A 26,815-nucleotide genomic window follows, 5' to 3' on the forward strand; every position below is an offset into this window, starting at 1 on the left:
GAAGGTTATCATGCCTTGCAGATGGATTGGCTAGAAAAATGGCAGATGGAATTTAATGCAGACAATTGTGAGATTTTGCACTTCCGCAGGGCCATCCAGGGTAGGTCTGACACAGTGAACAATGGAACACTGAGGAGTGTGGTGGAATAAAGGGATCTTGGAATACAGATACATAGTTTATTGAAAGTGGCATCGCACGTAGATAGGGTCGTAAAGCTTTCATGAATCAATGTGAAACCCCACTGGTTTCCTTGGCTGTGTAAGTCTAGGGAAGACGCGCTCCGATCCCGCCAGACCTTTGAGATCGGGATGATTCTTACACCCCAAACCCCAGTTTGTGTGGATGCTGTGTAATTTGCTACCCTGTTGCAACTCAGTGCCACGAAATAATAGACAGCACACTGCATACGACTAAATTAATTATACTTATGAATCTTACTTAACTAAAGGGTTAGTAAAGAAAAGGGCCCATTATAATTAAATAATCAATGTGCACAAGTTGGAACTCATCCTTGAACTTCTCTGTCACTCACACGCTGGGCTCTCGATCTGCGTGAGAGCTCACACCACATCTGAACGTCATGCTCAATTCTATCTTGAATAAACAGGTCGCCCACCGGTCGTATCCCACGATCGGTTCTCTCCATCTCCCACTGGAAAAAAAACCCAAGACCAACCTTGGTGTCTCTCATCAAAAAAACTCCTCCCAGTTCCCCAATCCTAATTGGATGGCACACACTCCTCATTATCCCTTATCTTTAACAGTAACCCAAATAGGCAGAACAGACTGCTCTTACAGAACTGCTGCAGCATACCAGTAAAGATGTGAACCAGGACATTACAAGTGTATTGGGTACAGAGATGGGATGTTATATTGAAGGTGTAAAAGACATGAGAGTATTGTGTGCAGTTTTTGGTTACCTTCCTACTGGAAAGATGTAAATAAGGTTGAACGAGTGTACAGAAAACTTAAAAGGAAGTTGCAGGTCTGAAGGACCCAAGTTATAAGGAAAGATTGAATAGTTTAGAACATAGAAAATTGAGAGAGGATTTGATAGAGATATGCAAAATTATGAGGGTACAGATAGGCTAAATGCAAGCAGGCTTTTTCCACTGAGGTTGGATGGGACTACAACCAGAGAAGTGGTGAATGCAAGCTCGATTTCAATGTTTAACAGAAGTTTGGATAGGCACACGGATGGTAGGGATATGGAGGGCTATGGTCCCGGTGTAGGTTGACAGGAGTAGGCAGTCTAACTAGTTTTGGCATGGACTAGATGTGTCAAAGGGGCTGTTTCTGTGCTGTGCTTCTCTGTGACTCTCTGAGATTGGTAGCCAAATTCTTTTTCATAGTGAGAGATTGAGAGGTTGGCGTTCAGAGAATCCTGATTGTGTTTGTACACAAATCAGTGAAGGTTAATATGCAGAAAGAGCAAGCAAAATGGTATATTGGACTTTATTGCGAAAGGAATTAATTATTAATGTAAGATGTCTTAATTCAATTATACAAGTTCCTATGAGACTGCATGTGGAATATTGTGTACATGCCTGGTTTCCCTTCTTAAGGAAAAGTATACAGATTATACTGGCATTGGAAAAGTAAAGCAAGTGCCCTGTAGATTTATTTCTGAGGTACTGTTTGTATTATGAGGAATAGTTAAACAGACTGGATCTATACTCATGAAAAATGAAGTGATTTCATTGAAACATTTAAAAGTTCTTATAGCTTTACAGTGTAGTCATGGAATTTGTGTTTTCTTTGGTGTCTTGAACCAGTGATTAGAGTCCACAGTTAGGTGTCAACCCTTCAGAATCGGGTTTGTGGAGAAATTCCTTCACACAGAGTCTAGTTAAGCTTTGAAATTTGCTACCCAAGAGACATTTAAAACTCACACAATAGTCAAGACTAATATTGATTGATCTGTAGGTGTCAAGTGGATGAATGATGTGGTGTTAGTGCAAATAAGTGCTGAAGTAATACAAATTACTGAAGTTAAACTACATGGCAGGGTGATGGGAACCAGAACTGAGGATGAGCCAGCAGGCTTAAAAGTAGATGAATGGTGTAACATGAGTGTAAGGAAAGACAAGCCAGAGATTGGGTACAAATGCAGACAGGGCAAAGAGTTAAATTGTACCACAGAGGCAAAATTCAGCAGGGTGAAGAATGCAGGACTGAAGGTGCTCTATTTAAATACACGTAGCATTCAGAATAAGGTGGACAAGCTTGTGGCGCAATTAGAGATTAGTAGGTATGACCTTGTGGGCATTGCTGAGTCGTGCCTGAAAGGCGGCCATAGTTGGGAGCTTAACATCAAAGGATATACCTTGTATTGAAAGGACAGGCAGGAAGGCATAGGCGGTGGTGTGGCTCTGTTGGTAAGAGGTAGAATTACATCTTTACAAAGAGCTAACATGAGGTCAGAGAACATTGAATCTTTGTGAGTGGAGTTAAGAAATTGCAAGGATTAGAAAAAAACCATTATGGGAAATATATATAGACTTCCAAATAGTAGTGAAGATGTGGGGTTGAGATTGCAAAGGGAGTTGAAAAAGGCATGTAATAAGAGAAATGACACAATTGTAATGGGGAACTGCAGTGTGCGAGGGGATTGGGAAAATCAGTTCACAAGAGAGGGAATTTGATGATTGCCTATGAGATGTCTTTTTAGAGCAGCTTGTGCTTGAGCCTACTCGGGGAAAGGCTATCTTAGATTGGGTGTTGTGTAATAACCCAGATCTTATTATCCCTTAACATAAAGGAACCCCTTAGCAGGCAGTGATCATAATATAATTGAATTCATACTGCAATTTGAAAGGGAGAAGCATAAGCCACATGTATCAGTATTGCAATGGAATAAAGGGAATTACAGAGGCATGAGAGAGGAGCTTGCCCAGGTGGATTGGAGGAGGATACTGGCGGGGATGGCTGAAGTTTCTGGGAATAGTTTACAAGCGCAGGATAGATATGTTCCACAGAAGAAGTTGTTCTCAAATGGCAGGGGTAGGCAACCGTGGCTGACAAAGGAAGTTAAGGACTGTATAAAAGCATATAAGGTAGCACAAGTGAATGGGAAGTTGGATGATTAGGAAGCTTTTAAAATCCAACAAAAGGCAAGCAAAAAAGCTGTAAGAAGGGAAAAAATGAAATATATGGGCAGACTAGCCAATAATATACAGCAGAATCTTGTACTAAAAGTCTTTTCAGTTATATAAAGAGTAAAAGAGAAATGCGAGTTCATAATGAACCACTGGAAATTGATTCTGATGAGGTAGTAATGGGGGACAAAAAATGGCAGATGAACTTAATGGGTACTTTGCATTCGTCTTCACTGTGGAAGATACTAGCAGTGTACCAGATGACCGTGAGTGTCAGGGAACAGGAGTGAGTGCCATTGCTATTACAAAGGAAAAAGTGCTAGGCAAACTCAAAGGTCTTAATGTGGATAAATCATCTGGACCAGGTGGACTACATCCCAGAGTCCTGAGAGAGGTTGCTGAAGAGATAATGGAAGCATTGGTCATGATCTTTCAAGAATCACTTGATTCAGGCATGGTCCCAGAGGACTGGAAGATTGCATAATGTCACTCCACTCTTTAAGAAGTGAGGAAGACAAAAGAAAGGAAATTATAGGCCAGTTAGTCTAACCTCAGTGGTTGGGAAAGTGTTGGAGTGTATTATTAAGTTTGAGGTTTTGAGGTACTTGGAGACTAATGATAAAATAAGTCAGTATGGTTTCTGTTGTGGGAAATCTTGTCTAACAAATCTGTTAAGAGTTCTTGGAGGAAGAAACAAGTAGGGTGGACAAAGGAGAGGCAGTGGATGTCATTTACATGGATTTTCAGAAGCCACTCATGAGGTTGTTTAACAAGATAAAATCCAATGGTGTTACAGGAAAGCCACTGGCATGAATATTGGAATGGCTGACAGGCAGGAAGCAGCGAGTGGGAATAAAAGGGGCCTTTTCTGGTTGGCTGCCGGTGACTAGTGGTTTTCCTCTGGGGTCAGTACTGGGACCGCTGCTTTTCACATTGTTTGTCAAGGGGAAAATAATGGAATTGATGGCTTTGTGGCAAAGTTTGCGGATGATATGAAGATAGGTGGAGGGGTAGGTAGTGCTGAGGAAGTAATGCGATTGCAGCAGGACAGACAAATTGGAAGAATGGGCAAAAATTATCAGATAGAATACAATGTTGGCAAATGTATGATAATACATTTTGGTAAACGAAACAATAGTGTGTACTATTATCTAAATGGGGAGAAGGTTCAAACATCAGAGGTGCAGAGGGACTTGGGAATTCTCATGCAAGACTCCCAGAAGATTAATTTACAGGTTGAGTCTGTGGTAAAGAATGCAAATGCAATGTTGGCATTTACTTCATGGGGAATAGAATATAAAAGCAAGGAGATAATTCTGAACCCTTATAAGACACTAAGTCAGGCTGCACTTGGAGTACTGTCAGAAGTTTTGGGACCCATATCTCAGAAAACGTGTTGTCATTGGAGTGAATCCAGAAGAGGTTCACGAGGATTATTCTGGGAATGAAGGGGTTAACATATGAGGAGCATTTGGCAGCTTTGGGCCTGTACTCACTGGAATTTAGAAGAATGTGGGGGGGGGGGGCGCTGTAATGCGCTGTAGATTTCTATGTTCTATGAACCTCATTGAAACGTACTGAATATTGAAAGAACTAGATAGGTGGATGTCGAGAGGGTGTTTTTCTGTGGTGGGGGTATCCAGAACTAGAGGGCACAGCCTCAAAATTGAAGGGTGACCCTTTAGAACAGAGGTAAGGAGGAATCTTTTCTCGTCAGAGAGTAGTAAATCCGTGGAACCTCTGTTGCAGACTGTGGTGAAGGCCAAATCTGTGCGTATATTTAAGGCGAAAGTTGATTGTTTCCTGATTGGTCAGGGCCTCAAAGGATATGACAAGAAGGCAGGTGTATGGGTTTGAGTTAGATCTGGGATCAGCCATGATGGAATGGTAGAGCAGACTCAATGGGCTGAATGACCTTTGTCTATGGTCTTATGGTCTAAATTACAGAGTAGTTATAAGGGGCTGAATATTGGGTCAAAAAATTGCTATTTTAATGACTATATGAAATGTTTAGCCCAGAATCTTGATGGGCATTGTACAAATCTTAAGCAATTTGAAATGGAGTTTTTAAAAAAAATTTCGGAGTAATTCAACTAATAGTAAGAACATTTGAATTGTTTGCCTTAAATTGCTTAATGAGTACATCGTAGCTTAAACTCCTTAACCCTTGTTATTCTTTTCAGTACTTCGAATATACCAAAATGCATGAAATTCGTCATAATATCAAGAGGCAATTGTGTATGCATAACTTAAACGGCAATGCTTTTCTTCAGGGATGCGTGTACCAAAATTCAAACAATTTTGTTCCATCAGAGCAGAAATGGGACCTCAAGGTAAGTAAAGTATAGATTACAATTCATAAGTGATGTATTCTGACATTGGTGTTAAAAATTTTGTTGAATTTCATTGTGCAGCAAAATACTTTTCAAATGATTTCTAGCTCTCCAGCTATGTTGTAAAGCATTTGGGATATTTGTTTGCTTTGTATAATAGGTGCAGAAATATGCACCTTTCAATTTCAAATTTTACAAGGCCCTTAATGATTAAGTAGAAAAAAAAGTAATTTGTTATAGTACTGAAACCTCTATAACAGGAAAACCCTAGTTCACATATAAGTATGAGGTGATGCTATTCAAGGCAACAATTAACATGCAACAGTAGGTTGCAGGTTTTCAGTGATTATATTGTGGCGACCCACTTTCTGCGCTGGCGAACCGGCTCACAAATAGCCAGCACGCGGGGGGGAGACTTTGGTAATGCACCTCTGACGTCATTTCTGCCGGAGAGGGCGGGCGCTAGGGATTTAAATGCCAGCGCCGCGAAGTTTGAATAAACTAGTCTCGAAATGACTTACCGACTGCGTGTCGTTATTTCAGCGCTGTGTGTAGCACATCGCTACATTGGTGACCCTGACGGTCCAAACGGGATTTGGACCAAAGATGACCGACTCTTCATCTGTTCACTCAGTTTCGCTAAAACTGCCGACTTTCTGGACGCTGCGACCACGCGTGTGGTTTAGCCAAGCAGAAGCCCAGTTCCAGATTCGGCAGATATCTTCTGATTCCACGCGTTACTATTACGTGATGAGCTCCCTTGACCAGGAGACAGCTGCCCAGGTTGCGGATTTCATACAGTTGCCCCCGGAAGAAGGCAAATATGAAGCATTCAAGGCGCTGCTCATTGGGGCCTTTGGCCTCTCACGGCGTGAGCGAGGTGCCCGCCTGCTTCACCTGGACGGTTTGGGAGACAGACTGCCATCAGCATTGATGAATGAGATGCTGTCCCTGGCTGACGGACACAAGCCCTGCCTCATGTTCGAACAAGCATTCCTAGAGCGACTGCCCGAGGACATACATCTGCTGCTGGCCGACGCAGATTTCAGCGACACCCAGAGGGTGGCGGCCCGGGCAGACGTGCTGTGGAAAGCCAAGAGGGAGAGCATGGCGTCTGTCCGTCAGATTACCAGGCCACGCGCCCAACAGCAGACCAGACCAGGCCCCACAGGGGGGCGCACACAACACAGAGGCAGGAGCGAGGAGGACAGTGAACAGTGGTGTTTCTACCACCAGCGGTGGGGCACAAAAGCCCGCCGTTGTCGCCCGCCCTGCAAGGGCCAGGGCCAGCAGCCGCTAATGACTATGGCAGCTGGCCACCAGGACAGCTTCTTGTACGTCTGGGACAAACAGTCGGGAAGCCGCTTCTTGGTCGACACCGGAGCGGAGATCAGCGTCTTGCCCCTGACGGGGTACGACACCAGCAACAGGAAGCCAGGACCCACCCTGAGGGCCACAAACGGCAGCACGATACGGACCTACGGCACCCACACAGTGCAGCTGCAGTTCGGTGCCAGCCGGTTCACGTGGGACTTCACACTGGCCGCGGTGGCCCAACCACTCCTGGGGGCGGACTTCTTGTGAGCTCACAGCCTGCTGGTCGACTTGCAAGGGAAAAGACTGGTACATGCCGAGACTTTCCAGACGTTCTCCCTGGGTGAAGCCAAGTTGCCAGCCCCACACCTGGACTCCATCACGCTGTCGGACAACAAATTCACCAGAATCCTGGTGGACTTTCCATCGATTCTGGCACCGCAGTTCACAGCAGCCATGCCCAGGGGTACAGCACCACATTCCGACCCAGGGACCACCCCTCCACGCCTGCGCATGAAGGCTCCCCCCGGAAAAGTTCCGCCTGGCGAAGGAGGAGTTCAAGAGGATGGAGGAATTGGGGATCGTACGGAGGTCCGACAGCCCATGGGCCTCCCCCCTGCACAAGGTGCCCAAAGCAGCTGGGGGTTGGAGACCATGCGGTGACTACTGCAGACTGAACGAGGCTACCACTCCAGACCACTACCCCGTGCCGCACATACAGGACTTTGCAGCAAACCTGCACGGGGCAAGAATCTTTTCCAAAGTAGACCTCGTCCGGGGATACCATCAAATCCCGGTGCACCCTGAAGACATCCCCAAAACAGCACTCATCACCCCGTTCGGCCTGTTCGAGTTCCTCCGAATGCCGTACGGCCTGAAGAATGCCGCACAGATGTTCCAGCGGCTAATGGACGCGGTGGGACGCGACCTGGACTTTGCGTTCATCTATTTGGACGACATCCTTATAGCCAGCAGTTGTCGTCAGGACCATCTGTCCCACCTCCGCCAGCTCTACTCCTGCCTGAGTGATTTTGGTCTCATGACCAACCCGGCCAAATGCCAGTTCGGTCTCGATACCATCGACCTCCTGGGCCACAGGATTACCAAAGACGGGGCAACACTTCTGCCCGCCAAGGTAGACGCGATCCGCCACTTTGCCCGGCCCAACACGGTCAAAGGCCTGCAGGAGTTCATTGGTATGGTGAACATCTACCACCATTTTCTCCCCTCAGCAGCCCGTATCATGCGCCCTTTGTACACCCTGATGTCGGGTAAAGGCAAGGACATTACTTGGGACGAGGAGGCCGCGGCCGCTTTCGTTAAAGCCAAGGAAGCCTTAGCAGATCCCGCGATGCTGGTGCACCCCAGAACGGATGTTCCGATCGCCCTCACGGTGGACGCATCCAACACAGTAGTCGGTGGGGTGCTGGAGCAGCTCATCAAGGGGCGCTGGCAACCCCTGGCATTCTTCAGCAAGCACCTACGACCACCCAAACTCAAGTACAGTGCTTTCGACCAGGAGCTGTTGGTACTGTATCTGGCAATCTGGCATTTCAGGTACTTCTTAGAAGGCAGGCCGTTCACCATGTTCACGAACCACAAACCGTTGACCTTCGCGTTCATGAAAGTGTCCGATCCCTGGTTGGCTCGCCAGCAGTGACATCTGTCCTACGTCTCCGAGTACACGACGGACATCCAGCTTGTCTCGGGAAAGGACAACATCGTGGCGGACGCACTCTCCAGACTCCAGACCGCAGTCTCAGATTTGCAGCTGCAGGACTTTCTCGTAGGCCCAGGTGAGAGGACCCTCCTGTGCGACGTGGCTACTGGCCAACCTCGCCCCATCGTCCCGGCAGTCTGGAGGCGGCGAGTTTTCGACTCAATACACGGTTTGGCGCACCCATCTATCAGGACAACCGTCCGGCTGGTCTCCAGCAAGTTCGTGTGGCACGGACTTTGCAAGCAGGTCAGTGAATGGGCCAGAACGTGCGCGCAGTGCCAAACAGCCAAGGTGCAGCGGCACACTAAAGCCCCGCCGCAGCAGTTCGAACCCACCCACCGGAGGTTCGACCACATTCATGTGGATATTGTGGGCCCCCTACCAGTGTCCCGAGGAGCGCGGTACCTCCTAACTATGGTAGACCGGTTCACAAGGTGGCCAGAGGCAGTCCTGCTCACCGACACATCTGCCGATTCCTGCGCCCGGGCACTGATCGCAACCTGGGTAGCACGCTTTGGGGTACCGGCCCACATTACCTCCGACAGATGCTCCCAGTTCACCTCCAGCCTGTGGTCGGCTGTGGCCAGCCTGTTGGGAACGCAGCTGCACCACACAACTGCCTACCACCCACAGTCGAACGGACTGGTGGAACGCTTCCACCGTCACTTGAAGTCGGCTCTCACGGCCCGCCTGAGAGGACCTAACTGGGTGGACGAGCTTCCCTGGGTCCTGCTTGGAATTCGTACAGTGCCCAAAGAGGATCTGCACGCCTCGTCGGCCGAGTTGGTGTACGGCGCACCCCTGGCCGTCCCGGGAGAGTTCATACCAGCCCCAAGGGGGCAAGAGGAAGAACCCGCAGCAGTCCTGGACAGGCTACGCGAAAGGCTCGGCAACCTGGCCCCCGTACCGACTTCACAGCACGGACGGACCCCGACCCATGTACCCAAAGACCTGCAGAACTGTAAGTTTGTGTTTGCACAAAGGGGCGGACACTGTGCACCGCTACAGCGGCCGTACGAGGGGCCGTTCAAGGTGATCAACAGCAACGGGTCCACATACATTCTGGACATTGGGGGGAGAGAGGAAGTTTTCACGGTGGACCAACTCAAACCAGCCCATGTAGACTTGGCGCAGCCGGTCGAGGTTCAGGCACTGCAGCGCAGAGGCAGACCTCCCAAACAGAGGCTGATCCAGACTGTGGACATTGGGGGGTGTATCGCCGGTTCTGGGGGGGGGGGGGGTTATGTGGCGACCCACTTTCTGTGCAGGCAAACCAGCTCACAAATAGCCAACGCACGGGGGGAGACTTTGGTAATGCACCTCTGACGTCATTTTCGCCAGAGAGGGTGGGCGCTAGGTATTTAAATGCCAGCGCCGCGAAGTTTGAATAAACTAGACTCGAAACGACTTACCGACTGCGTGTCGTTATTTCAGCGCTGTGTGTAGCACATCGCTACAATATTGTATTTCTTTGTGGATGCCTGCAACAAAATGAATCTCTGGATAGTATATAGTGACGTATATGCACTTGCTTAATAAATTTACTTTGAACTTTGAATAATTGTATTACAAAAGCAAATAACTAGCTGCTTAGTGTTTTGTTTTGTAACTTCAAAGCATTAAACTAATTCAAAGGAACACATGGGAATACAGGTCTAACTTTGTGTTTACTATAAGTGAGGCACGCAAGTAACGTGTGGTGACTTGTGCAATTCATGTATTTATACATATAACCTGTAATGAATTATTTAAATGAACAAGAATGCTGAATCAAACAATATGTATACTAGATTACTCAAATATTACTGAAATATTAAATACCGTACACAACACTTGGGTCTACAGTGGTATGAATGTAGTGAGTGTTTAAGACACTCAGTGTAAAGCCTGACAAGGTGCATTAAAGGGGGCATAAAGCTAGAATGGAGCATAATTGCTTATGCAAAATAATGATTTATTAATAATTATTTGTATTTATAAGGTGCCTTTTTAAAGCAGCAAAACCTGCAGAATGTGTCATGGAAATGCCGTCATATAAGCAGACCCATGAAGGTGTTAAGGTGGATGATCATAAGCTTAGTCAGCTTATAGGCTTTAAGGAGCATCTTGTAGGAGGAACATGATGTGGAGCTGCAGAACCGTTTAAGTAAAAACACGATCGCCGGTATTTGGGTAATTGAACTCAGGTTATCAGTGAGCTCGAATGGTAAGGACATGGATTTTTAAGGATACTAGGTCTGGAGGAGATCAGAAGCTTTTTATAACCACAAGAAATTCTGTAGATGCTGGAGATCCAAAGCAACATGCACAAAATCCTGGAGGAACTCAGCAGAGTCTATGGAAATGAATCAACATTTCATGCCAAGAACCCTCTTCAGGACTGGAATAGAGGCTATTTGTTGATTTGAAAATAAAGGAGGATTTTTAAATAGTGAATTTGCTTAACAACACAGAGTAGGTCAGAGAGCATAAAGAATGAATGGGATTTGTTTACAAGCTGAGATGCACAGAGCTCAGTTCTGAATGATCTTGTGTATCCTAAGTGGAGGATGAGGGAAGTTAACCAGGTGTACTTTGGAATAGTCCAAACAAGTGGAAACTGATTTGTAGAAGAGTTCTGCAGCCGGTGAGCTAAGTTGGGTCTAATTTTAATTGATAGTATTCGTCTTTGTCATGGCTACCGTAGATTCCGGACTACAGAGCGCACCTGATTAAAAGCCGCTGGCTCTAATTTTAGAAATAAAATCAATTTTTTAATTGTACAGGCCGCACCGGATTTCCGGCCGCACCGGATTTTCGGCCGCAGGTGTCCCACGTTGTAATATGAGATATTTACACAGAAAGATATTACACGTGTTGTGCTTCAAATTCTGCCCTGTGTTCGTTTTGGAAGAGAGACAACCAACACCGGATCATAGTGCAGCGTGGCTTTATTGCAGAACGCGTTCTGCCTTCCCCTTACATTCTGCTCTTATTTATACCCCTTTTTCCCCCAAACCAAACCCTCGCTACACATATTTGGTAAGGCTAAACTTTGTTATACCTATTTGGTAACATCGGACACTTGTGTCCTTATTGGCCCGATACCATTCACTCACGAGTTTTCCTGTTTTTTTGTTTACTGAATCGCTAGCAGTTTCGGTGCAGCGGAATCCTCAGTTTCGCTCCCTCCCTCCCTTGTACTGCTGTCTAATATCACGTGAGCCACTCCTGACCTGAAGCGGCAGTCCCAAATTAATCCTAACACACGTGAGGATTTTTTAAACTTTTAATTAAATCCGTATGGTAACATAAACAAATACATATTGCAAATGCTTTTTTTCGAACCGTGCCTGTAACACGGCTACTTTTAAAATACATACCTATCGGTAACACACAAATTACGTTGGGTATACTTTTTTACTGAACAGTGCATGAACAACATTCCAACATCTCCTAACGACTGGTTAAAAAATATATATATACTGCAGCCTACCAGGAAAAGTTATTGATCGCCTTCTTCATCTTCCTCCTGCGCACTAAAACCATCAAAGTCCTCTTCTTCAGTGTCCGAATTGAACAACCTCAGGATCTCATCACTCACTTCAGTCTCTTCGTTGTCGCTCTCACTTGAGCGCACGCGATCCTCTTCATCACGCAGCAGTCCAGCCTTTCGAAACCCGTTGGTGATGGTGGATGTTGTGACATGGCTCCAAGCATTTAGGATCCACTGGCAGACTTGAGTTAAAGATGCTCTTCGCATGTGGCCTGTTTTGGTAAAGGATTTCTCGCCGCTCGTCATCCAAGTCTCCCACTCAATGCGTAGTGCCACTTTAAATGCCCGGTTCACGCTGATGTCCAGTGGCTGCAAATACTTCGTGGTGCCCCCAGGAATCACAGCTGGAATTGAGTTTGTACTCTTGATGGCAGCTTTCACTGAATCTGTTATATGAGCCCTCATGCTGTCCATAACGAGCAACGCTTTTTTTATGTGAAAAAATCCCCCCGGCCGCTTGGCGTAGCACTCTGAGCCAATCCTTCATTAGACTCTCCATCATCCAACCTTTCTTATTGAGTTTCACCATGATTTCTTTTGGGAATTTTTCCTTTGGCATTGTCAGCCGCTTAAAAATCACCATCGGTGGAAGCTTTAGTCCGGATGCTGTGCAGCTCAGAACACAAGTAAAATGCGTTCTCTCATGGCCACTTGTTTTCAGTATGATGGACGAGTCACCTTTTTTATTAACAGTCCGAGTGAGAGGCAGGTCAAACGTCAAAGGTACTTCATCCATATTTATGATTTCATCTGGCCCGATGGAATTCTCCGCTATCTTTGTTTGAGTGAATGTGCGGAAGTTAGCAAGTTTTTCCTCATGGTCGGGAGGGAGCTGCTGACAGAGAGTCGTGCGTACCCTGATGGACAGGCCTTTTCGTCTCATAAATCTAAAACACCACGATGGCCCACCTCTAAAATCTTCGATTTTCATTTTGGTGGCGATTGCTTTAGCCTTCAGTCTGATCTGCACGGTGGAAACACCGCGGCCGCCTGCTCTCTGTGTGTTAACCCAGTCTTCAAGAAAGTTTTCAAGTTCGGGCCATCTGCTGTGATTACCTCTGAAAGCTTTTGTCGTCTTTTTGCATTGATTCAGTTCTTCGCGCTGGCGTCTCCACCTTCTCACCATCGATTCATTTATGCCAAGATTACGCGCAGCAGCTCGATTTCCTTCTTCAACCGCCAGATTGATTGCCTTTAACTTAAAAGCTGCATCATATGCTTTTCTTCGAGTGTTTTCCATGTTGATGAGGGTGAGTACAAATGGCTGATTTACAATAATTTGTGAAGTGCGCTTGATTTATCGTACAATTTCATTGGACCTCTGTGAACTACTCATCAATTTTATTGGTCTACTGTTACGAGGTAAAATGTTTTGGCGGCATGAAAAAAACCCATTTATTAGCCGCACCGTATTAAAAGCCGCAGTGTTCAATGCTGTTCAAAGCATGGGAAAAAAGTAGCGGCTTATAATCCGACATCTACGGTAAATACTGTGCTTCCTTCTGACCTGCTGGAACTTATTCCTAATGTATAGGTATTCAGCCAACTACTTCAGTGCCTTCTGAAATCTACACCAATTCGACATATACCAATGTTGCTCAGAGGTATTTTCTATGATGAAGCTGCAGATGGAGAAATTATCTGCATGAAATACAACTCTGACATCCCTGTCCATAGATTAATTATCTATCTCATCACCAACAGGTCTCCAAGAAGCTTTTGTAGTTCTCTGCCAAAGCCTTTTGTAGGTTGCAAGCATGTATACAACAATTGGGAGGGAAGTGAAAAATGAAACCGCCACTTGAAATAAACACCTGAACTAATCTCTCATCCAGTGGTAAATTCATCCTGTTTTGACCTGCAATGTAAAACAATTTCGGCTCTGAACTGGATCCAGATGAAATGGTTCACAAGTGGCACCAGAGTAATTCTGGGGAATAAGAATGGAAACTCAAATCAAATTATGGACCACAAAACAACATTGTCCAAATAAAAAAAATTACAGAGAATTAACTAGACACTACATATCTTCGGACATTAAATTGTTTATTTAACGGGCTTGACTAACTAACTTTCAGTTCGAGCCAGTCGTGACTATATTTCACTGGGCTACGATGAAATATAATGAATATTAGGCTGTAAAGTGGCTATATTTCATTAGGAGTTTGAAGAGATTTGGTTTGTCAACTAAAACCCTCAAACTTGTGCAAATGTACCATGGGGAGTTTTCTGACTGGCTGCATCACCGTCTGCTGTGGGGCAGGGGCTACTGGAAAAGATCAAAGTAAGTTGCGGTAACTTGTAAAATTAGTCAGCTCCATCATGGGTGTTATCCTCCGTAGTATCCAAGACATCTTCAAGGAGAATTGCCTTAGAAAGGCGGTGTGTATGATTGGGATCTCCACCACCCAGGATATGCCTTCTCCTGTTGTTGCCATTGGGAGGAATATACAGAAGCATGAAGGCACACACTCAGCGATTCAGGAACAGCTGCTTCCCTCTGCAGCTTGAACCCATGAGTGTACTTGTGTATTGCTGGTAACTGCTGCCATTAAGTTAATAAATTTCACAACATATGCCAGTAATATTAAAACTGATTCTGAAAGGGAATGATGAAGCAGGAGAATGTATATCCTGAGTTACGGCATGTGTATATGGCCTGAAGCTCATACTAGAGTTAATTATAAAGCTCAAGTTATGAATGGGTAAGCTTGTTAAGAGTGATAGCAGGAAGAGGAATGGCATCAATGCCTTCCTTAATGCTCATTATGAAGCTGCAGTTAGGGCAGAAATGAAGGTCCTCCATTGCTGTAGTCTTCTTTGCTGTTTCTGTACCAATCATTTTTTTGATTAGTCAGGGTTGTTAGCCCTGAGCTGAACCCCTGAACCTGGAGGACCAGTGGACCTGGCCTCTACCCTTTGACCTGTTTGACCTCTACCAAGAGCCAAAGCACAAGGCCTTGACTCCAACAAACGTAGCTCTCTGGGTCATTGAGGCATGCAAGCCTCCAACCCTACAATAAAATTGTGGTCCTCTTGGAGGATCAATGCCTAGGGAATAGATTATGTGAAGTAGTCAGAAGACAGCTTAAGTCTTCACCATCTTCAGTGGGCATTTGTCTATAACAGGGGTTTCCAAGCTTTTTAATGGCAAGGACCCCTACCATTAACCGAGAGGTCTGTGGACCCCAGGTTGGGAACCCCTGGTCTAAAGTGTATTTCCAAAACAGTCAAAGTTATTCTGACTAATAAGAAAAATGTATTGCAAGTTTATCTTTCACATATTGTTTTGCATTACAGGAGATGCATCTTATAAATCAAGCTACAAAAGAGTGTTTAAGCGCAAGAGATGGAAAACCCAACCTGGCACCATGCAATCCTTCTGATCAATTTCAAAAGTGGATTTTCAGCTAACAAGCAATCTAGCCCCTGAAGCAATGAAGATTAAGTAAAAAATTTTGTATCAAAGTCAGGAAACAAAACACAGGCTTGAAAGGCACAATGAAAACATACAAGTCTTTGTAATGGAACTATTTTCAAGACATTTTTAAAGTTTGTAATAAAGCAAATTGCACTTGAATGTTTTAGATGGTGCTAGGGTTCTCTTCCTATATATTCTCTTATTGCAATGGACGCTTTTAATCGACTTGCAATTTTAATTACTACAAAACTCAACAATGAATATGGATACTGTAAGATTTTTATTTTACAGAATTGGTGATTGTGTTGGTAACATTTTAACAATGAAGAAATGGCAAAATAAATTCAGCTTACTTTTGAAAGGTAAAGTACTTGAGGATTTTACTATATGTGTATTTTTGGGAGTTGTTTCTGAGAAGATTTTATTTCCCTTCCTTAGACCAAGAAGAGCTCTATTTAAAAAGAATAAATACAGAAAGAGCTTTATAAAATGTCTGTCATTATCTTAATCCATTATTTCACCTTCTATGCCTTGGGTACATTTATAACTTGAATACATATCACCGGATGGGTTATTGCTGCTAGCTTATCTTAAAGCTTTCTAAATTTTATATTGAGATGTGTTTAAAATTGTTCATAATTAAGGAAATTTTGTTGCACAATCTTTCGTGCAGAGGTGACCAAACATTTCTTTGGTATAATATTGGAAGGGTCACCCATTGCCAAACAGGTCCAAGGGTAGAGACCAGACTAGGAATACTCCACCACTCCTCCAGGTTCAGGAGTTTAGCTCAGGGCTAACCCTGGCTGGTAAAATAAAATTGTTACAGAAAAGTGATAGAAGAATCCTTCTACATCTGAGTGTGATGGCTTTCCTGAGTCTCCACCCGGGACTTGAGTGAAAACTGAGAAGCTACTGATATGATGAAGGAAGCCCTGATCACCACCAGAGATGGAGGATCTTCATTCCCGCCCTAAATGCTTGTGGCATAACGGGCAGTAAGTAAGTAACCTTCCACTTCTCTGAGTCAGTGCCTTAGTAAATAATTTTAGGAATACATTGAAGAACAAATTGCTGGACTACTGTGACACCTTGAATTGGATTTTAATAATGTAGTGTGTCAGCCTTGATTGTGCATGGAACATAATACATAATTCTGTTGCTTTGTTATTTGTGTACTGTAATCTACATAATGGCAATGTATACTTTTGTAGCACTTTCATCACAGGACACAGAAAAATGGCATGTTGTTGCTTAAAAAAAGATAAATATTTCAGAAATGACAAATTTCACAAATGGAAGAATGAAGAAGTGATTGACTGTGGCAGGTGGATAATGGTTTAAATTGCTCTGACTACTTTAAAATGCTTGCAGATACAGTTAACAAAAATCCTCATTCAGCACAAAGCTGCCTGCTGCATTGACAGCTGTGAATTGCTTTGAGCTTTGACTGCTCTCCATATGGACTCAGTGCCTGCACTGTGCACCTTGTAAGAAGCATTTAACAAAGATTCAACGAATTTCTTCTCATCACAAGCAAAGTCCTTGACTTGTCATGCTAATGCTTGCAAACCCTGAACAACAAAGTATGAGGAACTGTGTCTTCTCTTTCCTGTAGGTTTTCTGATTTCTAATCCTGGCAATGTCAAAGAAACAGTAAAACGCTGGAAGCACTCAGCAGGTCAGGCAGCATCTGTGGAAAAGAAATAGGGTAAATATTGGATTTCCACAGTAGTAATATCTTTCTTTCATCCCCTATAGGAGGTCAGGTGCATCTCCACTTGTCCTGGACTTGTGAAACGTGGAAGTTAGGATGTTATCCAAAATTGTCCAGTCCTGCTGGAAGAGGTAAGGGTATCACTTGGAGAGAATGGGATGGCTATGGTGATCAGGAGGGATTTGGAGTTGAAACAAGCAATCACAGCAGCTGTGATCTTATGGAATGGGGAACTAGACTGGAGGCATAGCGAACTGCTTCTATTGCATATGTGCACGGCTGGATGGGGAAAATGCTGCATGTGAAATTCTCCTGCTTGCCTTTAAATACAACTGAATTATTTCAAGTATTCACAATCTAGCTTAGACCATAAGATATAGGAACAGAATTAGGTCATGTGGCCCTTTGAGTCTGCTCCATCATTTCATCACGACTGATCCATTTCCCTCTCAACCCGAATCTCCTGCTTTCTCCCCGTAACCTTTCATGCCCTGACTATTCCAGAATCTATCAAGCTGTACCTTAAATATACCTGAAGGCTTGGCCTCCATAGCCGCCTGTGACTATGAATTCTACAGATTCAGCTCGCTGTGGCTAAAGAAATTAAACCTCACCTCCGTTCTAAGTAGACGCCCCTCTGTTCCGAGGCTGCTTACTCTGATCTTAGGCTCCCCCACCAGAGGAAACATCCTGTACTCTGTTGAGGCTTTTCCATATTTGATAGTTTCCCATGAGGTCCCCCCACCCATTCTTCTGAATTCATGTGAATACAGGCCCAGAGCCATCAATCAGTCCTCATTTGGTAACTCCTTCAATCCTGGAATCAAGCTTGTGAACCTCCCCTGAACCCACTCTAATGTCAGCACATCCTTTCTTAGATAAGGAGCCCAAAACTGCTCACCAGACTCCAAGTGAGGCCTCACCAGTGCCTTATAGAGCCTCAACATTACATCCTTGCTTTTATATGCCAGTCCTCTCAAAATTAATGCTAACGTTGCTTTTGCCTTCCTCACCACTGAATCAACCTGCAACTTAACCTTCAGGGAATCCAGAGCAAGGACTCCCAAGTCCCTTTCTTAAATTTATTAACTTTAACAGCATAACCCTTAATTGTTATCAGATAGATAGATAGATACTTCCAATGTCCCATACACTTGTTGTAGCAAAACTAATTACATACAATACTTAACTCAGTAAAAAATATGATATGCATCTAAATCACTATCTCAAAAAGCATTAATAATAGCTTTTAAAAAGTTCTTAAGTCCTGGCGGTAGAATTGTAAAGCCTAATGGCATTGGGGAGTATTGACCTCTTCATCCTGTCTGAGGAGCACTGCATCGATAGTAACCTGTCGCTGAAACTGCTTCTCTGTCTCTGGATGGTGCTATGTAGAGGATGTTCAGAGTTATCCATAATTGACCGTAGCCTACTCAGCGCCCTTCGCTCAGCTACCGATGTTAAACTCTCCAGTACTTTGCCCACGACAGAGCCCGCCTTCCTTACCAGCTTATTAAAACGTGAGGCGTCCCTCTTCTTAATGCTTCCTCCCCAACACGCCACCACAAAGAAGAGGGCGCTCTCCACAACTGACCTATAGAACATCTTCAGCATCTCACTACAGACATTGAATGACGCCAACCTTCTAAGGAAGTACAGTCGACTCTGTGCCTTCCTGCACAAGGCATCTGTGTTGGCAGTCCAGTCTAGCTTCTCGTCTAACTGTACTCCCAGATACTTGTAGGTCTTAACCTGCTCCACACATTCTCCATTAATGATCACTGGCTCCATATGAGGCCTAGATCTCCTGAAGTCCACCACCATCTCCTTGGTCTTGGTGATATTGAGACACAGGTAGTTTGAGTTGCACCATATCACAAAGTCCTGTATCAGTTTCCTATACTCCTCCTCCTGTCCATTCCTGACACACCCCACTATGGCCGTGTCATCAGCGAACTTCTGCACATGGCAGGACTCCGAGTTATATTGGAAGTCTGATGTGTACAGGGTGAACAGGACCGGAGAGAGTACGGTTCCCTGCGGCGCTCCTGTGCTGCTGACCACCGGGTCAGACCTACAGTCTCCCAGCCGCACATACTGAGGTCTATCTGTCAAGTAGTCCACTATCCAATCCACCATGTGAGAGTCTACTCCCATCTCCGTTAGTTTGTGCCTTAAGATCTTGGGCTGGATGGTGTTAAAGGCACTAGAGAAGTCAAGGAATGTAATCCTCACAGCACAACTGACCCCATCTAGGTGAGAGAGTGATTTGTGCAGCAAATACGTGATAGCATCCTCCACCTTACCAACCACTTTGAGAATGAACTTTAACAACCATTGAGTTCGCATTCCTAAAGATTTCAGTCATTTTCAAGTTTCGAATTTTTCTTTTATTTGTCTCATAATGCTGCGTTTCTTTTCATTTATGTAGTGTCCTATGCGCAAGAGCATTAGAAACGGGCAGGAGTCAGCCATCGAGCCCATTGAGCCTGGTCTACTATTCTATAATATAATGACTGATCTGGCCATGGACTCACCGCCACCTGCTTGCCTTTTCCCTTAATTTCCCTGCTAGGCTAGTATTGATGGCTCTAATTGATTCAGATATTAATATGTTTTATTTAAACATTCTTGCTACTCTTTTTAGTGTTTTGAGTTTATATCAGGCATGAAATTCAGATGTTGTGCCTTCAGAAATGGAAAAGATATTTTTTACTGTGGAGTATGCATTTAATGGTCCAAACAGCTTTGTTTCAATTGAACAAAAATGGGAAACATAAAGGAATTAATCAATATCTTTGATGTGAAAATGTAATATTATTTGAATTTCATCATCATTATGTGCCATGTCATATGATGTAGGTGATCATGGTCTCGTGACCATGATTGTTCTTGGCAAATTTAGTTTTTAACCTGTTATAAATGATATATCAAAGCTTTCAAATTTTTAGCTTCATTTTGTAGCTATGATATAAAGCAACAGGATTAGTATGACAATGTCTAAATCTCAGCAGGTCAGGCAGCAACAACATTTATGGCCACTTTATTAGATGCACCTGTCCACCTGCTCATTAACACAAATATCTAATCAGCCAATCATGTGGCAGTAACTGAATGCATAAAAGCGTGCAGACATGGGCAAGAGGTTCAGTTGTTCAGACCAAATACCAGAATGGGGAAGACACATGATCTAAGTAACTTTGATAGTGGAATGATTGTTGGTACCAGAAGCGGTAGTGTGACTTGCATAGAAACTGCATTTGGAATTGGACAGCTGCATCCAATTCCAGCTGTGTGGCCACAAAGGCTATGTGCACGGGAGCATTTCAGTTACTGTGTAGCCGCGCTACCGCGCAGCTGAGAGGGGACAGTGAGTATAGTTTTGACAATAATCTGCTGACTCCTTGGAAAAATGAAGAAATATGTTATAATATGCAACTATAATGTTGCAGTTCAACTGCTGGTTTGACCATACGCAGCTGATTCCAACCACAGCAGCAGTTAAGGCAAAGTTATTGTTTTCCATTGATTAATAATTACAGAGTGAAGTAGCTTACATTGTAAACATTAGCTAGAATTTAAGCAATAATATACAGAAGTGATGAAGATGAACTCAATGAGCTGCCAGATGAAGTGGTGAATGTGGGCTCACTTTTGACATTTAAGAAAAACTTGGACAGGTATATGGATGAGAGGGGTTTGGAGGGATATGGCACAGGTGCAGGTCAGTGGGACTAAGCAGAAAAATGGTTTGGCACAGCCAAGAAGGGCCAAAAGGCCTGTTTCTGTGCTGTAATGTTCTATGGTTCTATGAAAAGGAGTACAACAGCAGCTGCTTCATCAAGCATCATCAAATGAAATGTGATGTAGTCAAAAGAGATGTTTTGTTAAATGATTAAAAGCTTGATTGGAGTGGATTTTAAGGGCTTTCCTGGGGAGGAAAGACTGAAGGGTATAGGCAGGGAATTCCAGACTGCAGTGCTCTTGTAGAGGTAGGTGGTACCACAAATGACAGTTGTTAAATTCAGGAATGACAGGGATGCAAGAATTATATAGTTGTAAAGGTGTGGATGGGGTTGTAATAGTTGGCTTACAAATTACAAACAAGCAAGAAAGACAAAGGAGAATTGGTGGATGTTGTGTTTTTGGAATTTCAGACAACCTTTGACACGTTGCCACACACAACACTGCTAAACAAGTTAATAGCCCATGCTATTACAGGAGAGATCCTAACATGGATGGAGCTTCGGATGCTTGTCAGGAGGCAAAGAATGGGAATGAAGGGGTCATTTTCTGTTTGGCTGCTGGTGACCAGTGGTGTTACTCAGGGGTCAGTGTTGGGACAGCTTTTTATGTTGTATGTCAGTGATAGAACATAGAAAACATACAGCACAATTCAGGCCATTTGGCCCACAAAGCTGTGCCGAATATGTCCGTACCTTAGAACTCCCTAGGCTTTACCCATAGCCCTCTATTTTTCTAAGCTTCATGTACCCATCCAGGAGTTTCTTAAAAGACCCTATCGTTTCTGCCTCCACCACCGCTGGCAGCCCATTCCACGCACTCACCACTGTCTGTGTTTTTAAAAAAAAAACTTACCCCTGACATCTCCTCTGTACCTATGTCCAAGCACCTCAAAACTGTGCACTCTCATGTTAGCTATTTCAGCCTCGGGAAAATAGCCTCTGACTATCCACACAATCAATGCCTCTCATTATCTTGTACACCTCTATCAAGTCACCTCTCATTCTCTGTCACTCCAAGGAGAAAAGTTCACTCAACCTATTCTCATAAGGCATGCTCCCCAATCCAGGCAACACCCTTGTAAATCTCCTCTGCATCCTTTCTATGGTACTATTATATAGGCCTTTAAGATTTCATCTGGACTATTGCATAAACATTTCTTGGTCTTATCAGGAAGTCTCATCTTGTTGCAATGTGAGTATAGTGAACATCCTCACACAATGGGTCAGTATACTAAGAGGCATAGAAATGTACAGCACAAAAGCAGGCCTTGCAACCTATCTCATCTGTGCCAAAACCATTTAAATTGCCTACTCCCATAGACCTGCAACGTGACCACAGCCCTCCATAACCCTACCATCTACGTACCTATCCAAACTTTGATTAAACATTGAAATCAAGCTTGCATGCACCACTTGGGCGGGCAACTCATTCCAATCTCGCACAACTCTGTGAGCGAAGAAGTTTCCCCTCATGTTCCCCTTAAACGTTTCACCTTTCACCCTTAACCCACATGACCTCTAGTTGTAGACGTACCTAACCTCAGTGGAAAAAAGCATGCTTGCATTTATCCTATCTGTATTCCTCATCATTTTATATACCTAGAATGAGCATTGAGGGTGGTTCATGAGATTGAGAAGGTGAAGGAGGTGAATCTGTGGAATTCATTGCCACTGGTGGCTGTGAAGACTCGGTCAATGGGTGCTTTTAAGGTGAAAGTTGGTAGGTTCTTGATTTGTCAGGGCATAAAGAGTTTGGAGAGAAGGCAGGAGATTGGAGTTGAGAGGGAAATGGATCAGCTATGATGAAATGGTGGAGCAGATTCAATGGACTGAATGGCTCAATTTTACTCCTATGTCTTACAGTCTTAAAGGAAGCATCCTCTCCTGCATATACCTTTCTAAGAGGTCTACAACTAGTAGAGATGTTGTCAAGATAATAATTCACCTAAAGCTGGAAAACATTGTTCGCCTTGAGAGTGGTAAAGCTTCAGAATTTTTTATTCAAACTGGAGATTGATACATTTCTAGATACCTGGAGAATTCAAGAGATAGGGTGACATGGCATATATGAGTGCGGTCAAAAGTGATTTTTTTAAAAATAGAGGTGTATAGTGAGGGAACCGAGTGGCTTTCAACCATCCAGGACAAAGCAGTGCATACTAAACAATCATTTGCACAGGGGTTACTGTATATACACAGGGGCAGCAAGGTGACACATCTGCTTCTCTAGTCCAGATTCAGTCTTTACCTTGGCTGCTGACTGTGTGGGGTTTGAACATTCTCTGTGTGATTAAATGTTCATGCCATTTGAGGTAATTTACTTGCACATCCTCAAGATGTGTTACTAGGCAGCTAACTGTAAATTACCCCTACTATGGATAAGTGGCAAATCAAACAAAAACCGGGGGATTTAATAAGCAGGTGAAAGGAAATGAATTGCAGAGCTACAGGGAAATATGGAATGGGATTCTTCTGAAGAGAGCCAGCATGGACCATGTGGTCTTACTCTGTGTTGTATAAAGTCAGTAAAATGTTCGTCGGTTTCTCACTTAGACCAATCATGCCGCTGTCTGTAAGGTGTTTGTACGTTCTCTCCGTGACTGCTTGGGTTTCCTTTGAGTGCTCCAGTTTCCTCCCACAGTCCAAAGACCTACCAGTTTGTAGGTTAATAGGTCAAATGTTGTAAATTGTCCCGTTATTAGGCTAAGATTAAGTAAGGGGATTGCTGGGCAGTGTGGCTGAAAGGGTTGGACGGGCCTATTCCGCGCTGTATCTCAATAAATAAATTAAAAATTTTTAAAAATTAAACTGCGACCTTAGTTAGAATTCAAGACAATGTTAGTGACCAGCCATTGTCATGGGATCTCTTGTAAGATTGCTCCAAGTTGCTCATCAACTTAAAAATAAATCAGCATTCCTTGTCACTGGATCTGAATCTGGGAACATATCACTAAGAGTAATAGAGTAATAAAAAAATGCAGCAGAAAAACAAGCCCTTCAGCCCTTCTAGTCTATGCCAAACAATGTTAAGTTCCTAAGGTTGGAAAAACAATTGTGTCTTTGCCAATCAGATTCATATTTCAAAGAATGAAAGAAGAAATTAGGCAATTGAGAAGTAACCTTGAAGGAAGAGTTGTTGAAAGTACTACTTTAACGTGTTTTTTTTGGTGCAATTTGTTTTTTGCCGGTAGAGCAATGTAATATGAATTTAAACTGGTAAAGTGTTCAAATATATAAAGAATTTCAATCAAAGCATTCAGTACATGGACAGACTAATGGGGAAAATAATGGAATTATCTCAAATAACTGAATCTGCTGCATTCGGAAAAGCCAGAGATTTTCTTAAATGGGCAAGTGGAAATGTCATTTTTGCAGATTAGGTATTGTTGGCTGAGAGTAGGTAATTCATGTTGGGACTTTATAGATCATTAGGGTCCAGCCAGAACATTCTGGTCACCACATTGCAGGAAGGATGTGACGACATTAGAAATGGTTCAGAGGAGATGTGAAAATGTTGGCAGGGTTGGAATATCTCAGTAATGAGTGGCTTGGCTGAGATTGTTTTCCTCAGAACAAAGTCCAAAAGCAAATTAAAGTGTGTGTAAAATTGAGAGGCTAAGAAAGGGCGAACAGAGAAAAAAAACTTAATTCCCTGAGAAGAAATCAAAGTACCAGATAAATAATCTTAAATTCATTCATAGCAGGATTAGAGAGGAGTTGAGAAATGATTTATTTCACTGAGTTGTGAGAATTGATTCTCATTTTATGAAAAGGTGACGTGAACAGTGAACCTCAATGTACGGTAAACCTCAACATCAATTGCACAGCAGTGGACAGAGGACCGGGAAATGCAAAGAGCTAAAGAGATTTTTTAAAATCAGGTTCACTAAATATCTCCGAATTTTACCTACAGTACTGTGTAAACATCTTAGGCACGTGTATATAGCTAAGATGCTTAAAATTATTGCACAGTATTATAGTAATTTTATGTACTACTGTACCTGTGTTGCAAAAAAAACAAATTTCAGGATATGAGTGATGATAGACCTGATTTTGATATGGATCTCTATTGTGGACTGAGAATGGGGAAGAGGCAAGGAGAAGGGGAATCATGCTTGGGAAAAAGTGGTGGGGGGGGGGGCTGGAAGCACCAGAGAGACGTTATGCAATGTTCAATAAACCAATTGACTGGAAGTCAATTACCTTGCCTGGTGTTTTATGACTGGGTGTGTCTGCACGTGCCAACCCTCCCCCACCCCGTCCCTTGCACTCCAACCCTGCCATCTGTCCAACACCTCTCCCATGGCACTTTCCCCTCATCATTCCCAACATCCTTTGCTCCCATCTGATTTACAAACTTGTAAATCGCTCTCTTCCTTGCTGACAAATACAGTACTAGGTTTTTTTATACACACACACACACACACACACACACACACTACTGTATAATTATGAATCACTTATTGGCATTCAGAAAACAGCAGGTGCTACTGACGTTTGCAATAATCTGGGAGGATATTAATTAAGATTGTGATCAGCTTCCAGAAATTAGTATTTGACCTTTCTCTCCAATAAAATACACACTGAGTTCAAATAAATTTGAAAATACTGGTAACACTCAGCCTGTCAGTCCATGCATGTCGAAAATGAAACAAACTGAGATTTCATGCCAAAGATTTTCAAAGTTCTGACAGATTTGATAGAAAAACCTTTCAAAAAGACCTTGGTCAGTTGCCCTTGGACTACTGTGTTCAGTTTTGGTCACCTCACTACAGGAAGGATGTGGATACTATAGAGAGAATGCAGAGGAGATTTACAAGGATGTTGCCAGGATTGGAGAGCATGCCTTATGAGAGTAGGTTGAGTGAATTTGGCTTTTCTCCTTGTAGCAATGGAGATGAGAGGTGACCTGATTGACGTGTGGATAGGCAGAGGCTTTTTCCCAGGGCTGAAATGGTTAACATGAGGGGGCATAGTTTTAAGGTGCTTGGAAGTAGGTACAGAGGGGATGTCAGAGGTAATTTGCACTGAGAGTGGTGGGTGCATGGAAAGCACTGTTGGTGCTGGTGACAGTGGTGGAGATGGATACAATGAGGTCTTTTAAGAGATTCTTAGATAGGTACATGGAGCTTGGAAAAATAGAGGGATATGCAGTAGGGTAATTGTAGGCAGTCTTGGGTAGGTCTGTAGTTTAGTGTAGTTTTTGTGTTGGTTTACATAGTTCAGTGTAGTTTTTGTATTGTTCATGTAGCACCATGGTCCTGAAAAACATTGTCTCGTTTTTACTGTGTACTGTACCAGCAGTTATGGTTGAAACGACAATAAAAAGCAACTTGACTTGACTTGAACTTGAGCTTCTAGAGTAGGCTATATGGTTGGCACAACGTTGTGGGTCAAAGGGCTTGTAATGTGCTGTAGATTTTATGTTCTATGTAATCTGAAACATTAATTCAGTTCCTTTTTCCATTAGTGTACAATCCAGAGTATGTGTCACTTTAACTAGTAGTCATTGTTAAGTCTTACAATGGATTCTGTTTAATTGGGACATATCAGGACCAGTACAATCTGGCTCAATTAAGCTGATGCCAAAGTTTCATGGAAGTTGTTAAAAAGGTTTTTAAAAAAAAATTTAAAAACATTTAACTGAATGACAAATTATGTATTTAAATGAAATACAGAACAAATTAGAACACCAGTATCACAATGGTACTATAAAACTGTATATTAATGCCTAATAGTTATCGATAGAGGGCTATTATGCAGCTATGTCCTTTTGATTGTAAATGAACAAAAACTAGTGCAGACAATGGACTGCTTTCATACAATGCATCCTTCAAATCTTCATTGTCATTGTAACATTCAAGATGATTGTTGATACATTGCCAAGTTCTTCATAGGTCCTAACTTGTTGAAGTAGTGAAATTGTTTCA

The 26,815-nt window shown here is 43.4% G+C and overlaps 1 protein-coding gene across 4 annotated transcripts in view; it reads left to right on the forward strand.

Moving 5' to 3' along the window:
* galnt3 (UDP-N-acetyl-alpha-D-galactosamine:polypeptide N-acetylgalactosaminyltransferase 3 (GalNAc-T3)) overlaps nt 1-15,789 on the forward strand; it is a 53,692-nt gene extending 37,903 nt beyond the window's left edge. For all 4 annotated transcript variants that reach the window (XM_073047441.1, XM_073047443.1, XM_073047444.1 and 1 more), the window contains exons 10-11: nt 5,283-5,432; nt 15,302-15,789. In XM_073047441.1, coding sequence (XP_072903542.1) covers nt 5,283-5,432; nt 15,302-15,415 — 264 coding nt within the window. In that variant the 3' untranslated portion in view covers nt 15,416-15,789. The remainder of the gene's footprint in view (nt 1-5,282; nt 5,433-15,301) is intronic.
* Nucleotides 15,790-26,815: the final 11,026 nt, after the last annotated feature.

The sequence above is a fragment of the Hemitrygon akajei genome, chromosome 5, assembly GCF_048418815.1.
Source record: "Hemitrygon akajei chromosome 5, sHemAka1.3, whole genome shotgun sequence".
Classification (NCBI taxonomy): Eukaryota; Metazoa; Chordata; class Chondrichthyes; order Myliobatiformes; family Dasyatidae; genus Hemitrygon; species Hemitrygon akajei.